Source organism: Brachyhypopomus gauderio, chromosome 14 (assembly GCF_052324685.1).
Source record: "Brachyhypopomus gauderio isolate BG-103 chromosome 14, BGAUD_0.2, whole genome shotgun sequence".
Classification (NCBI taxonomy): Eukaryota; Metazoa; Chordata; class Actinopteri; order Gymnotiformes; family Hypopomidae; genus Brachyhypopomus; species Brachyhypopomus gauderio.
In genome coordinates, this window is record NC_135224.1 from 14312818 (window position 1) to 14328817 (window position 16000).

At 42.2% G+C, this 16000-nt stretch overlaps 2 protein-coding genes across 4 annotated transcripts in view; one reads left to right on the forward strand and one right to left on the reverse strand.

Moving 5' to 3' along the window:
* rbm33a (RNA binding motif protein 33a) overlaps positions 1-15215 on the reverse strand; it is a 36604-nt gene extending 21389 nt beyond the window's left edge. For 2 of the 3 annotated variants that reach the window (XM_076972582.1, XM_076972581.1), the window contains exons 1-5: positions 15005-15214; positions 13894-13972; positions 9071-9119; positions 8902-8975; positions 6888-7167 (exon numbers count right to left, since the gene is read on the reverse strand). In XM_076972582.1, coding sequence (XP_076828697.1) covers positions 6888-7167; positions 8902-8975; positions 9071-9119; positions 13894-13972; positions 15005-15023 — 501 coding nt within the window. In that variant the 5' untranslated portion in view covers positions 15024-15214. Of the gene's footprint in view, positions 1-6887; positions 7168-8901; positions 8976-9070; positions 9120-13893; positions 13973-15004 lie in introns of all 3 variants that reach the window. The other variant, XM_076972583.1, reaches the window with a different exon arrangement.
* LOC143474921 (uncharacterized) overlaps positions 13897-16000 on the forward strand; it is a 61602-nt gene continuing 59498 nt past the window's right edge. Inside the window, exon 1 of the transcript XR_013120876.1 lies at positions 13897-14344. The gene's annotated coding sequence lies outside the window, so the exon portion shown is untranslated. The remainder of the gene's footprint in view (positions 14345-16000) is intronic.

Genomic DNA, 16000 nt, shown 5'->3' on the forward strand with positions numbered 1-16000 from the left:
GTGACTGAATTGTTAGTTCCTTCAGATCACGAACACCGGAGACGTTTCAATCCTCGTTCATCAACTGTTGTCCAGAATGCGTTTTTGTAACACTGCGTCTTGTGTGTTTGGTTCAACTGGTTCCACATTACAAGAGCCAACGCTCTCTGATTGGACAGAACATTGACACGGATGCAAGCTCTTCCATAGCTAACGCTAACGGAACTTTAAAGAAATGTGGGCTAAATGCGGCTGTTGGGGTTGTGCATGTCTGATGCCGTTATTAAATCCAGTAAAATGTGTGAAATGATTTAGAACAGTATGAGAACCTCTTGGTCCACTTGACTTCAATTCTTTATCAGTATTCGACAGACTGCATATATATGCATCACTGGTGATGGTGAGAGCTCTGAATCAAACCCATGACCTCAGCACTGGTAGCACCTTTCTCTACCAGGTAATCTACAGGGGGATACTGGTCCATACTATGGACCTCACAACAGAGCTGAGCAACCTTGAATTATATCCACGTCAGTAGAAGCTCCGCTCTTCCTCCGTCTCCATCACACTCCCTTGTTCATCCATGCACGCATCAGACACACACCATCCTTCCAGCAGGACAAACAGCTTAATCTCTTAAACTGTTCCACATATAAACTCTCAACAGCAGCAAACACAGAAATACCAAGCCCTGCCTGTCAGACGACCTTCTAAACCGAGATAGTCACACACTCGACTCTCTTAGACTGTGCACAGACCGTGTGCGGGAGCGTGAATGAACAGAATGACACCTTCCATCCAGAACAGCACCGCGAGCGTGTGCCGTAAAAGGTCACAGATTTATCCAAGATGCTTTGTGTTGAGACGAAATGTCTTTGTCCTGGCGCCCCACTGAATGGTCTACACATCCCACATCTCCCCTTGACCTCCCCTTCTCTATTCGTCCCCCTGCGATGGACCAAAACAAATAAATAATCAAACGAGGGCAAAACCAAACAAACTCATCAATCATTATCCTGTGTTATCCTGTAAAAGGCCGACTTTAAAGGAAGGTCAGTAATCTTTTCACTTGTGGTGCTCTTATCAGATCGTGTCTGAGGACCTTCACCATTAGACAGCAGGGACTGGCAGCGCTCGCCTCACACAAAGGCCCCTCTAACCCTTAACGAAACATCCAGGCCCCAGGGGTGAGGGAGAACAGGGTGTCTCCGCTTAGACGAGCCCATGACAGGCCATGCCCAAAGGCCTGTCCGCACAATCCCCGCCCCCATCAGCGCACGGCGGGAAGCCGCGCGGCAATCTGGAGATAACGGAGCTAATTTAGTTTCCGTACTGCTGCACAGAGCCCCTGTTACCCAGCCCAAGGCAGTGGTGGGGGGGGCGGCGGCAGTCAGGCTGATGCAAAACTGTACAGCACCCCCTTTAATAGGGTTTGCTCCTCTCAAACATTCTTGTTAAGCAATCTTCCAAACATGACAGGACAGCCAGGTTTGAGTCTCTCGGTTCCTCTTAAAAACGCAGGTTGTAAAAATGCTGCAGCGATCTGAAGATGGCAGATCATTTGCATTAATTTTCGAAGAACGGGGGGCAGGCGGACAGCGTATTTGCAGGACAATTATGAAGGCATTTCATCACAGCCTCACCAACAGAAACTCCTACCCATACATATAAGGCCTACTCCTACCCATACACATGCCTCGCACCTTGCCAAGAGATTAGGCTTAGTGTACCTCTATAAATAACTTAAAGGCATGTGGAACAAATGAAATTTAGGTCCATTTAGTGAATAGATGGGTGCAAAAACATCAGCCAAATGGCAACAATTCAAATGAGGAGGCAACGGGTTGCCACATCACCAACAGTGTTGATTACCTTAGTCACCATTCCCACTCTCTAACTGCATGTCATACTTGGTAAGGTAATCCCCAACAAGCTACTGGCCATTGTTACTGTTTTTAAGTCGGCGTCTGTCCCTCAGTAGTACTGCCCAACCAGCAGTTAATGCAGAAGATTAAGTGTTTATTAATGCGAACAAACTGCATATTAGACATTAAAGAACAGCAGGTTCACACACACTATTGCCAAAAGTATTCGCTCACCTTCCTTGACTCACATACAAGTGACATCCCATTCCTAATCCATAGGGTTTAATATGATGTTGGTCCACCCTTTGCAACTAGAACTCTTCTGGAAAGGCTGTCCACAAGGTTTAAGAGTGTGTTTATGGGGATTTTGGACCGTTCTTCCAGAAGCGCATTTCTGATGTCACATATTGATGTTGGCCGAGAAGGCCTGGCTCTCAAGTGTCCTCTTATTCATCCCAACGGTGTTCTGTCGGGTTGAGGTCAGGAGTCTGTGCAGGCCAGTCAAGTTCATCCACACCTCTCTGCCATCCATGTCATCCTTGTCTTTTCCATGTCTTTATTGCTTTGTGCACTGGTGCACAGTTGGAAGAGGAAGGGGCCAGCTCCAAACTGTTCCCACAAAGTTGGGAGCATGGAATTGTCCAAAATGTTTTGGTATGCTGAAGCATTCAGAGTTCCTTTCACTGGAACTAAGGGGCCAAGCCCAGGTCCTGAAAAACGACCCCACACCATAATCCCCCCCCAAACCTTACACTTGGCACAATGCAGTCAGACAAGTACCGTTCTCCTGGCAAACTGACCTCGCTCCAATAGTTTACGTGGCCTACCGCTTCATGGCAGAGTTGCAGTCATTCCCAAACACTTCCATTTTCTTATAATACAGCTGACAGTTGACTGGAATATTTAGGAGTTAGGAAATTTCACGACTAGATTTGTTCCACACTGGAATTCACTGAGCTCCTGAGAGTGACCCATTCTTTCACAAATGTTGTAAACACAGTCTGCTTGCCTAGGTGCTTAATTTTATACACCCGTGGCCATGGAAGTGATTGGACCGATTCCGATAACTGAGCGAATACTTTTGGTAATATAGTACATATAATCTCAACAACATACAATGCAATTACAGAAACCTCCTCAGGATTTGATACCAGTATTCATAAACAGAAAATTGATAGACTTCCTGAGTCTACATGAAGATTCACATATGGAACATACTTAAAACCATATAAGTATGTTCTATGTATCAAATATAAAATTGCTAGTGATTTTATTCAAATGTTTTATAAATGCTCAATGTTAAAGATATTTATAGATGTATACATAATCAGACCTCGCTAGCGATTTAAGCCAATACTGATCTTGACCCAAAGATCTGGTTGTTGGGTGAAGTCAATTTGCTGAGCATACATTTTTCAAAAGTATTTTCCATGGTTAGCCAAATGGCTGCCAAGATATAGGTATACTGATGAACCGGAAAACACACCTTCAAGATGACAATGGTAAGAAAAAACTTGTAACCATCAGTACTACTGAGAAAATAATGTTTAGAGAAAGGGAAAATAGCCTAAAATACAACCAAATATGGAGGTCCTTTATAGACATTTTACCCTTCATACGATTAATTTTCTTTGACAAATGAGCAGCCTCGTTTAAAGCAGATCTGCTTGTTATCTGTTATCCCTTTATCATCTTAAGAACATCAATAAGATCAGAGATTTCTTGACGAAACCAGATCTTGAGAAACTCAACCCTGATTGTGTCTCTAGCAGGGTTGATAAAGGCCTCCTAACAGGACTCCCCAAAAAGATGATCAGCTACAGTTAATTGAAAATTCTGCTACTAGAGTTCTCACTAGGAGCAAATGAAGTGATCACATCACCCACATTCTTAAGTTCTTATATGGGTTACCAGTACACTACAGAATAGACTTCAATGTGTTATTACTGGTCTATAAATCACTTAATGGTGTAGGACCAGTGTATCTGATATCCTGCAGAACTATGAGCCAGGCAGAAATGTGAGATCACTAACCAGTTAGTCCTGCTCAAGGTAAAAACTAAGCAGAGAGGCAGCATTTAGCCATTATGCCATTTCTAAATTATGCCATTCTTCTAAAGGATATTAGAAGAGCCCCAACACTAGATGTTAATAAATCTAAGATTAAAACTTATTTGGTGAGGCTTTTGGTTACTGTTTTGTAGGTACTGAAACACTGCACTTAAAATGTAGCATTATTTCTTATTTAAGTTTTAGTCAACGGACTGTATTAGCCTTCCATTTATCAGGGTAGAATTAGAGAATTGAAATCAGTCGATTGTTTCCGTTATGTTTAGAGAGCTTCACATGTGTGTCAGAAGTCATGATGTCGTTTTGTTAGAGTGCAAGGGACATAATCTGACCTGCTGAATTCTACAGCTAAGAAAATCAACAACCCATGAAACCTGACCAGATGGGAAATTGTCACAGGTCCCTGTCACAGGTTTCATAAGATGAGATCCCTCAGTAAATGATAAACATCAGTAAAAACACAAGCCAACTGTTCAGCATAGTGCTTTAAAAGTGATAGCCGAGTCTGGGGTGTTTCAGGTATTACAATCTCCAGGACGAGTGGCTCCATGATGGTAAGCAGGGGGAGTCACAGTGGGGGAGACCTTCATCAACTGGGATGCCTCAGCACAACTGCCACTCTCAAAGTACCAAATGAAGCTGAACTGGTTTGCCACTTGTCCCTTCCACTTCCTCGGGAAGGTTTTCCCTGCCATTGTGTGAAACACTTGCCATGGGTTTAATCCTCTGCCATACCTTTCTGGGCCTGGAGAATGGAAAATTTATAATGCTGTAACGTTATGAAAATGATAAAATTGTAAAATCGTCACAGCAAACTTCTCTTATCTAGTAAACTCTTGCATGGGCTTTGGGTTGTCAATGAGTAGTCATACATCTCACGTATCTTGATACACTAGACGCAACCATTCTACTGCTAGTAATAAGCCTGAGATTGAATTCTCCGTCACTGGTGTATGTGCAGAGAGCACTACAAAAGAGGGGCCAATCAGACACAGAACACCACTCCTCTGCAGACACTTATTGTGTATGTGACAGACATCCAGGAGTACTCCTAAAATAAAGAATGCTTCTTGCATTTCTGTCTCTTAGCAGTTGATTTTCCCCACAGCAGAGATGTTTGTAGCTATGCTTCTCTCCGTGTTGTTCCCTCTAGCCATTTCCTCCTGCACCATTCATTCTTATGAATTCCGCTTGTTGGCTTATCATTGGGACAGATTTTAAAAGATCTCCTTCACACAAAACATATGTGAATCAGACACACCTACAACCTGGTCATTAATACCAGGGCTATCAAAGACCTTCCATAACGTCAAAACATCCCTGCAGGGCTACTACACCAACACTGTGTTGATGTTTCACCCTCTCTAGGAGTCTCTGACAGGCAGGGCGGATGTAGACTAAACTCAGATGCCCGTAATGAAGGAACCTGGGCCATGATGTATAGGCATTTTTGACAGTTATGTACTGTGTCCAGGTACTTACTAATTTAATGATCATTAATTAACATAATAAATAATAAATCTGGACACGTCAGGTGAAAGGAGCCCATTTCTGTGCAAGGTTAAGAAGAATTTCTGATGCCTTACTGATATTTGCATGAGTGTACACACACACACACACACACATTATTGTGAAAAATCAACGAAACTGCTCATGAAGGTTAAAGGGTCACAGAGACGCAGCAATCCCACGTGAAGCACTCTCTCCACAATTGGACAATGTCAGTTGTGCTCTGACTCAACCCCACCAGCGTGCTAGCGGAGGACTCCACCTCACTGCACATGGCACTGTCCAGCAGAGCGTCAGCGTTCGAAAAGATGCTCCGATCCTCGGGCGGGGGGTGTGGCCGATGGCTCGTTTGTGTTCATCAGCCTCCTCACTCCAGCATGGCCTCTCCAATTACATACTAACAGTCTTCAACATTGAGTCTACAATGGCTGAAAAATCTGAGGACCTTTGATCGCATAATAGGACATTTCTACTGTAATGGATTTCACAGGCTATACCAACAGCAACATAGCTGTGGTTGAGTCTTTAGAGAAAATAAACATTTAAGATCATCATAAACGTTCCAATTTTCTCTTCCGGCTTTCATGAGGTGGTCGCACATTATCTCTGCTCCTGCACTCCCTCTGTTTCAGCTAGCTTAGCTTCTTTGTCTCGTCTTAGTTTCCTGACGTTCCTGACGAACTTTAGCAAAGAAAATGGATTTGATCAGGTGGTCTCAACGCAATTGGCATTATTTTTTCCACGTGGAGTCATGGTGCGGGAGAACCCACATGTCTGGACAGACCGTCCTCATCTGGATATGTGTTTGGCTCAGGGGGGACGTGGCGTAGTTTGTGTCTTGCACCTCTCTCCCTGGAAGATGTTGAGGATGTGTTTTTATTTGGAACTTTGATCACTGGGTTTCTGCTGATTGGATTAGGCGTTGCCCTGGTGTATTGGGAAATTAAAAGAGTGGGGTCAGTTATCGAACGCCCACGAAAATTGCCCAACTTGATTGATGCGGTGGGTAGAGCTGTTGGAACACAGACTGTGACTGTTAAAAAAGCTGGATTTGATCATGGATGGAATCAATGCTCTACGCGTAAAGTTGGATCAGTTGGGAGACCACCGACTTAAGAGGAGTTTGTGTGCTCAAATGCTCAAGGATGAGCACCTTGCTAAATTCTTCATTCATAATTATCTGCATTGGCGCCCAAACAAATTTCTCCCAGAAGGTCGTCGTCTTGGTTATCTGCTCCTACCCCCACACAGAGACTGTCAGAGCTGGCTCTCACCTTCCACCGCGAACTTTGACACAAAGACTGTGTACCAGGCCTCTGGCTCCCCCCCTCCCTCTCTGAATGATATATATATATATATATATTTTTTTTTTCTTTCCTAGGCGCGCACAAAATTTTGATTATGGAACTGAAGGCGGAGAAATGAAACCAAAAAAACAAAGGAGCCAAAGGATATCAAGCTTACCTGAAATTCATCATCAATGGGTTCATTGATCTGCAGGTCCAGCACCTCGTCTTCATAGCCTTCATCATTCTGTGCTGTAGCGTACACCATCCCCTCCTCGTCACCGTATTCATCTACTTTGTACTCTTCCTGCTCCTGTGAGAAACTCTGTCCCTCCTCTTCCTCAATCAGTTCATAGCCATCCCCTGCGTATGCCCCTTCTTCAGCCTCTGCCCCCTGCAGGTCGTAGGAGGTACTGAGGCCTGAGGTCACGTTTAGACTAACTGCTTCACCCTGCCCACTGGAACACACACACACACACACACACACACACACACACACACACACACACACACACACATTTGGGATAAACACAGGAGAAACATGATCAAAAATACACTCATCAAAAGATGAGGTCATGTGTTTCACATTTGCACTTTAATTAATAAATGTCTATATTATTTGTGCTAAGCTAACACTAGGCTTAAAATTGACAAAAAACATTTGCAGGCTATTGCTTTCAGACCCCAGACATTTGTGATTAGAAATAAGTTTAGTAACCAAGTAGTATGGTCTCTAGCAGAAGTGTCTACTGCTAGGTGAAAATAAACCGTCCTTCTTCTGAACTGAAAACAAAACCCATACTGAAGATAAACTGTCTGCCTTAGTGTTTTTCAAGGTTGTACTATGCAGATACATTACTGGAGACTACTTCTAAAACTGCCAAATTCTTCATGTCTTAATGCCTTTGCCCATATTATATATTACACCAAATATTAGTGAAATAAAATATAAATGTCTCTTCTAGAATGGCAAGCCAACAAGCATAACTAAGCATTTGCATTTACGGCATCTAGCAGACGCTCTTATCCAGAGCGACTTACAAAGTGCTTTGCTTCTGATCACAGAATACACCCTAGGTAATAGTACGGATAGGCCAGAATTCAAGAAACCATCGAGTCAGACTACTACTAAACTACAGGAGTCAATATCATTACCTAGTGTTTTGCAAGTTAGACGTTTGCCAAGAAGCACAAATAACCATAGACAGACATATAATTTAAGAACAACGGCAAGTGGTATCAGCCGAGTTAGTGCTCTGAGTTAGTAAGAGCTGAGTTAGTAAGAACTCAACAAATAGGTGAGTCTTCAGTCTACGCTTGAAGATAGCAATAGACTCTGCAGTCCTAGCAGCTAATGGAAGATCATTCCACCATCTTGGAGCCAGGACGGAGAATAGTCTGGAGCTTTGTCTTCCATGAGACTTTAAGCATGGAGTTTCAAGTCGAGCCAAGCTTGAGGTTCTGAGTGTTCACTGTACAGATCGGCTTTTTACCATGGACATCATGTAGGGAGGGGCCAGTCCATTTTTGGACTTTGCTGATTTCAGGAGGAAATTTCAGGAGGAAATAACACACAAAGAAGGGGGGGGGGGGGGGGGGGGGGTTAACTGAACAATGAATGGAATTCAATGTCAGAGGAGCCCATTTATCTTCTTTATCGTCAATTTTTTACCATCTACCTAGCATTTACTCATTTACCTATCTTATTTAACCAGATCCAGCACACCTGGCTAAATGCTCTAGCCAATCATCACCACATCCTGAGCTGGCTCAGGTGTGTAGTGTTGGGTCCTCAGAACTGGAATTGCAAACCAGAGATGAGGTTTCTTTGTGGTATTCGTGATCTTATGGAACTGCTAAATTCAAATTTAGCTCAGTATGTTCTCCAACTTTCAGATCAGTTAAGATTACTTGCATTACCGTTTTGTTTATTGCAGATTCCATGAAATACATCAACTTGAACTGAACATGTTCAAGCTTTCTTTGTGAGCTGTTCACATAAATCAGTAGCTGTGGTCTTGAGAGAGGTAATGTTTGCAGTTCTGTTCATATAAACCAGTAGCTGTTTTATTGGGGAAGGTGAAATATAAGCCCTGTTCATATAAATCAGGAACTGTGTAATAGGGAGACGTAACGTTTCCACTTGCACTCACACAAATCTGCATACACATCGTATTGGAACACATACAGACCTCGTGTTCTGATCTTCCTCATCACTTTGCAACAGGTCGTCATTAAGTTCTTCATCTGACAATTCTGATGGATTCTGGAAGGAAATAAACAGATCACGTTAATCACAATCATCAAACCTAATAATAATGGGAAGATGGTCACTGAAGGTGATGGTGTGTGATGCCGCACCTTCTTTGAGGAGAGCCAGTCTTCCTCAAGCAAGTCGCCTTCCAAATCACTGAGAAGGGAGACATTAAACATTTTGAGGATCAGGGCTCCACAAAGAGCCTAAAGTGGTCATAGATGCAGCCAAATATATTAATTTGCAAGTAATTAATTACTTCATAAGTGGCAAAAGGTCGACTAACAGTTTTTGATATTTTTTTTTTGTTTTTTTTTGTTTAATGTTGTTGCTTTGGATGTTGTTACATTGTGTGGATGTTGTTACATCTGTTAAAGCCCAGTTTGAGTCATTGAGCACGAGCGAAGTACATGAAGACATGGATGCACAGAGATGCACCCCAACAACCATTCAAGTCAAGCAATTTGTACAAGCGCACAAACAGAAGATCAGTGCAAATCGTCGTGGTTCCCCTGGAGTTCCCCTGGCTAATGTATGCTGGAAAAAAGCAGACAAAAGTATTGCGACTTTTGTTCAAAACAGGCAAAGATGTGTCTGTGAAATCCATTTTCACAACAGGAACAAATCATGAAAAAACAGTGTGAAAACAACATGGTGGTAGTCGAAAGAATAAGAATGAAATCATGAGGAGTGATTCAAAAATACTCCATTCGGCCATGTAGTGTTTCATCACTGAAAAACTGCAGAGAAAATTCAGAGAGCTAAAACTATATGATCAACACATCTTATACGATAACACAAGAGAAACGTCCACTGACCACGTTTACCTCCCAAGTCTTGTTAATAAACAGCAGACTGGAGGTGTTTGCCACTTAAAAAGAACAAAAGCTGTTGGTGCCTGATTCCTCTCATTTAGGAGCCTGTAAATTGCTCTGGAGCCATGAGGTTCATTCCACCAGTCACAAAGAAGTGAACATGATTCGACGAAGCAACCCACAGTTACACCCACACGCCGAGGTGACCGACTCCAATCCCAAAATAATAATAAAAAGTATTAGATCTGAACATGAATGCATCTCCAGGGCTTCAAAAAATACTTTTTTTATTTAGATGAAGTAATTAATCTCTACAGCTAATCAAGCTTTTTTTTGAGGCAGGACACCACCTGTAATCAAGAACAGCTAGTTTAATAAAAAATTCCAAACTTTATAAGAAGAGTTTTCTCAGACTCTTCAAACCTTGTTAACACTCAGCAACCATGAGCTTCTCTAAGCAACAGTAAAAACCTGAAAATGAAAGTAACTGATGTCCACAAGGCAGGGGAAGGCTATACGATAGCAAAGCATTTTCATCTTGAAGTCTCTACAGTGCAGAATGTTAAGAAATGACAATTCAGGGGAACGGTGGAGGTCAAGATGAGATTTACAAAACCAAGAGAACTCCTCATATGCTGCTAAGGAAGGCAAATCCAATCCCCCATATGGCTGCAGTGAACCTGTAGTAAGGTTTAGCCGAGTCAGGAATGGTGGGGCACCCATTCAGTGTGCAGCGCTGCTTGCACATGTATAACCTTCATAGAAGAGTCATGGAAAAAAACATTGAAGTATACTAGAGAACACAAGCAAGATGAGTTATGGAATCAAGTAATGATCGATGAGGTCAGAGAATATAATACTTTGGTCGCGATCAACAGAATAAATGATTGGATTAAAAAAATATGATAAGAACATGATCGTGTTTCATGATGAGAACACCATGCCAACTGTGAAACATGACAGGCAGTTCTACCAAGTTTTGGAACTACATTGCTGCCAGTGGCACTGTTAATATTGCATGGGTGGAGGGGGAAATGAATCTAACCTAAATACCTAAACAGAACCTATTAAAAGGCAGCTTCTATAACAGGATAATGATTCAAAATGTACCTCAACATACATCAAGGCTACCTGGACAGATGCTGTGTTTACTACTCAGTTAGTGCTGGGTGGTATACCGATTAGCACCAAAAACCGGCGTTTATTTTTGTTATGATAAGAATTTTTCATATACCGGCCACACCGGTTTAAATAGCCTAAACGTGTCCGGAACGCAGCACAGTCATTAATTGTTTTTCAAAGGACGCTTTTTATTGCTGCGCCACTAAGCACACATGCAACAGAGTGCAAATCTAGCTTGCTGAAAACGAGGGACGTTCTGGACCACCAATTCTACCAAACATTGAAGTAAAAGATGATGCCCCAGGAAGTACATAGAGTTTTAAAAGTCGGACATGGACCAAACAAACAGTCACTTACTGCAAATGCTGTCGAGCAAAAGTTGTCGTGGCTGGTGGTAACAAGAGCAATCTACTGCACCACCCATAAAGCTAGCTTATACTTGACACCTTGTGACTGGCGCGAGGGTCCGCATGGCAAAAATGACGCAATCACGGTGGCTACGCTGCAGTGGCGGATGCTGGTCTTTCAAGGAGGGGAAGCACAATTTCGGCTTGAGTGATAGAAGTCAGTCTCCAAACACAAGCAGCTACAACAAAAACCACCAGAAATAGAAGCTCGATTTGTCGCTAGTCGTTTTTAACTAAGAAAATGCCGCTAAGAGGATTAGGAAAATCTCTGGTTCAACTCAGAACAGAATGAAAATAAAAAAAATTTTACATTAAATGCTCCCGCGGAGGTTTACACCAAAAGATCGCTGATTCGCTCATTTCGCTGTCAATCAAAAAGGGATTCGGCCTCAGACAGATCATCCAATCATCATGCAGAAGCTGAGCGTCCAGGCCAGCCCACTACCCCATAGACCCCCAGAGACGCTGAGCGTCCGATGGGCGGGACAAAGCCCAGCATCAAGGTCAATTTTCAATATTTTCCAGCACCTTCAGCTTAATTAAGTTACATATTTATACAAATACACATAGTCCAAATGATTCGACCACTGTTATGTAAGAAAAAAGAAATTTAAAAGGTGAAACAACGTAATGTTTTTCAGGGAGACTGTGGGAGAGCAGAAGTGAGGAGGCCACAGTGGCCTTGAGGAGAACAGAAGGGGCCTATTCAGTGTGAGGCAAGCAGTTTGAGATAACCAGGCAGGCTGGGAGAAGAGGAGCAGGTGGGTTTCATGGAGAGCAGCCAGGGTTGGGGAGTTATCGAAACTTAGAGAAGAATCGAAACTTCGAGAGAAGGGGTATGAAAGAGTGGACACCGCCCAGCACAGGAGGCTTCTTCGCTGGGACACTGCTGAGATCCACTTAGGTTAGGTAGATTCCTAGGCAACTAGCACTAGTGCACTGAAAGAGTTTATACCACGTATACTCCGATCATATTGTATTCACTTATATTCCATATAAATTGATCTAAAATAACTTTTGGTGTCAAGACTTTACTTGGGCCACTCAGTCAAAACCAGTCGGTTCATCGGGGCGGTGTTGGGGCCCACCTGGGTCCTGAGAAGAAATCCCAACAGTTATTATTTATTTGTTTAAATATTGTTATTTAATTAAAAGTAAGCTATTTGGGACTTTTCAGTACAATACAACCATTGACAAACAGCCCTGTCTACTTTATGTCTAAATACCTCTATTTGTTATTAACAAACTGGTGTGTAATTTATAATTACATGTAGCTGGTTCACACAAGTTGTATAAACCTACAGTTTTGATGTCTGAAAAATGTTTTAAGTAAAAGGTTTAGCATTTTTACTACAACCGTCATGCTATACGATTCATTGACTACTTTAGTGCATTCGAAAACTGATCATGTGTGGCCATGCAAATCTGTATTACATGTAATACTTGGGTGGAGACATTTTTCCAACAGTGAAATAGGGTACTCAACCACTCTACTGCAGTAATTCTTTTCGCAATCAATGCAGTTAACACATCACGCATGGGACGGAAAACCGTCATATACCGTGAAACCGATATAATTTCAAAAAATACCGTCATATAGAATTTTGGTCATACCGCGAAGCACTACTCTCAGTCACACGTTTGGGATTCCCAAATGTAGTGGGGTTTTTTTGTTTGTTTGTTTTTTTTGGGGGTGGGGGTGTTTAACGTTACAAATTAAAATACTAATAAGGCTGTAGTTTCACAATAGCTCTTTTGTGGTATAGCAATAAGAGAACGTATGTAAAACAATGATTTGGTTTTCGACTGGCGGTGCTTTTCCAGCCCAGGTGCAGAGACATTTGACATTTAGGCAGCTTTTGTGAAACAGTCGCATTATACTAGCGTTATTTAAGTTGTTGCTAAATCGCCGTGATTAATCTTTTTCGGGAAAAGCAGCCCAAATCGACGAACGTGTAGAATCACCTCAAAAGCTGCAATGTGTTTGTGTTCACCTGCGTTTTAGTGACACATTACTCTCCTGCAACACTGTGGAATACTGAACTTGCATTTTAGTTATAACACTCCCAGATATGTCAACAGTCTGTGAGAGAAACTAGGAAAACCAACAGTTAGAAACAAAAGTGGACTCATTGTTATGGGTTTTTGCACTGTGTATTACCTTCAAAGAGCAACCGAATACACTACAAAACTAGAGTCTTTAAGTACATTTACATTTACGGCATTTGGCAGACGCCCTTATCCAGAGCAACTTACATTTTTATCTCATTTTTTATACAAGTGAGCAATTGAGGGTTAAGGGCCTTGCTCAGGGGCACCTCAGTCATGGCCTCAGGTCTGGGAATCGAACCCACGACCCTCCGGTCACAAGACCAGTTCCCTAATCACCAGGCCATGACTGCCCTAAGTAATGTATTCTTACTTCAAATTGTAGTACCATAACATTCAACACTGACAAAATTTGCTGGTTGTTCTTTTATACGGAATGAAGCACCGTAGAAACATTCGGTATGAGAATATTAAGCAAACGAGAATATTACAAGTCGAGGATGTAGGAGTTGGTTTGCTAGGGCGGCGCAAACTCACCTGTCCAGGTCGTCGTCGTCTCCTCGCCGCCTCCTCGACCTTTCAGCTCCCGGTTTATCATATTCATCAAACTCATCATCTGGTTTCAGTAGGGAAGAGAAAAGAATACCTTAAACAACTATGCTTAGCTCTAGTACATGCCACTCGGATGTCAATTGAGAACAATTAGTTAAATAACTGATGCAGTTGATTTTGATAACGTTAGCTAATCTTGAACAAACAAAAACCTGTTTAGCCATCTAATCTATACGACTACAGATTCAAATGCTGACATATAGACAGGCACATGCTGGAAGCTCCCGTATTCCAGCAAATATTAAATCAGACGAGACCTTATTTTTGTTTGGAGGTGAAACAAGACCTCGTTGGACAAAATCTGTTCTAACTAGCCAACGACGAGGCCTCCAGATCCAAGTTGAAAGCAGCGAGCACACCGCTCATTTTCCTCACGGTACTGCAGCGATGCTTGTAGCCACCAAACATTAAACTGGACAAAAGGTCCAAATATCATTATAATGTCCAGTGGTGTAGTTACATGCACCCTGGTTGGCATAGCAGTAATTTGTCGTTATATCGCACACAAGCCTCGTCTGTTAGCTAACGTAGCTAGCTGGGTCGCTCGACGGCAAGCCGACGCTTTGGTAGCTGGTGATAGCTACGTTTGCTAGCTAGCTAATTTAATAAACAAGCACCAAGACGAATGTTTGATAAACTTCGTTGGGACTTTACAAAAAAGCCAAATACGGCTTCTCATATGGTTATTAAAATGTGATATCTTGGCACTGCTAGGTAGGTGTGGGTTATTGGACAACAGCTAAGGCTAACGTTAGCTAGCAGCCATACGGCGTTGTTCTACAGTAACAGTCGTTAGCCAGCATGCTAAAGGTTAGCTCAATTACTTAATGTACAGCAACTGCGCATTTGATCGACGATGAGCAGGGTACGAATAAACTTTCAGGTACAAAACGTATCAAAATAATCTACTTTGTACTCCGGCCTACTTCATCATTATCACTGAGCTACAGTAAAGCAGTTGTGTTGTACAGACTGGCTGGATGAAGCTAGCTAGGCTAACAACAGACCATCTAATGAAGGATATTAAACAGCATACCTCGGGCACTCGCCGCCATAACCCAAGATGGGATCTTCAGATTTTTATTGTCTCTAAAATGTCGATGGGTGCATTGAAACTTATACTGGTTAGCAGCACGGGTTTTGGGACCCCAACTTGGGATAAAAAAAAATGTCTACGGCACCAAATCAGACACACTCGACAAACATGGAGCCCAGTGCGAGTCGCCGTGTATCTCGGGGAGGGAAACAAGAGGGCGCCAAGTCGAAATTGCGTGGAGAGTTTTTCTATTTTACCGAAGAAGCTTCCGAGACTGAAAGGTCTCGTTTGACTATCTCAGCAAATCTTAGTAAAGCTTACTTGCATTTTTAAATAGCATTCGTGACACGACTACTTTTTCAAAATAGAAAGGTCTTATTGTACCCTGTCGTGTAGGTGAAACGCTTTGGTTTTCTTTAACTATTAGAGCTCTCGTGTTTTACTGTGTCACCATAATTGGAAAGGATAGCTTAGCGAAGACATCTTTAGCTGTCTCTGCAGTTAGACTGACACAACCCCCACAAATTATTTAATGTATTAATTATCTTCTCCATGCTTTATTTTTTTTTTTGAAAATCCGGAGAAAGGGGCATGTGCTGTATTTTTTATTTATTTATAATAGTATACCATTACTACTGATACAAATATGTTCTTGGTGTAGTCTTGGAAAGTAGACTTTTAAAAACGAATACTGACCATGAGTGTTTGCAATTCATATGCTGTGTAATGTCACTTTTCCTGTTTTGTTTGGAAAATGTTCCGAAACGTCAATAAGCTTTTTGAAAAATAACTTTTCCCATGCTTATGTAAGGTAATGTGCCATATTTTGTCAATTGTGATTTTTACACCGCAATCGAAATTTGTCCTCCGCTTTTAACCCATCTGTGCAGTTAGAACACACTCACACACACACATTAGTGATAGGGGGCTGTGGATCACACGTGCCCAGAGCGGTGGGCAGCCCTAGCCCGGCACCCAGGGAGCAGTTGGGGTTAG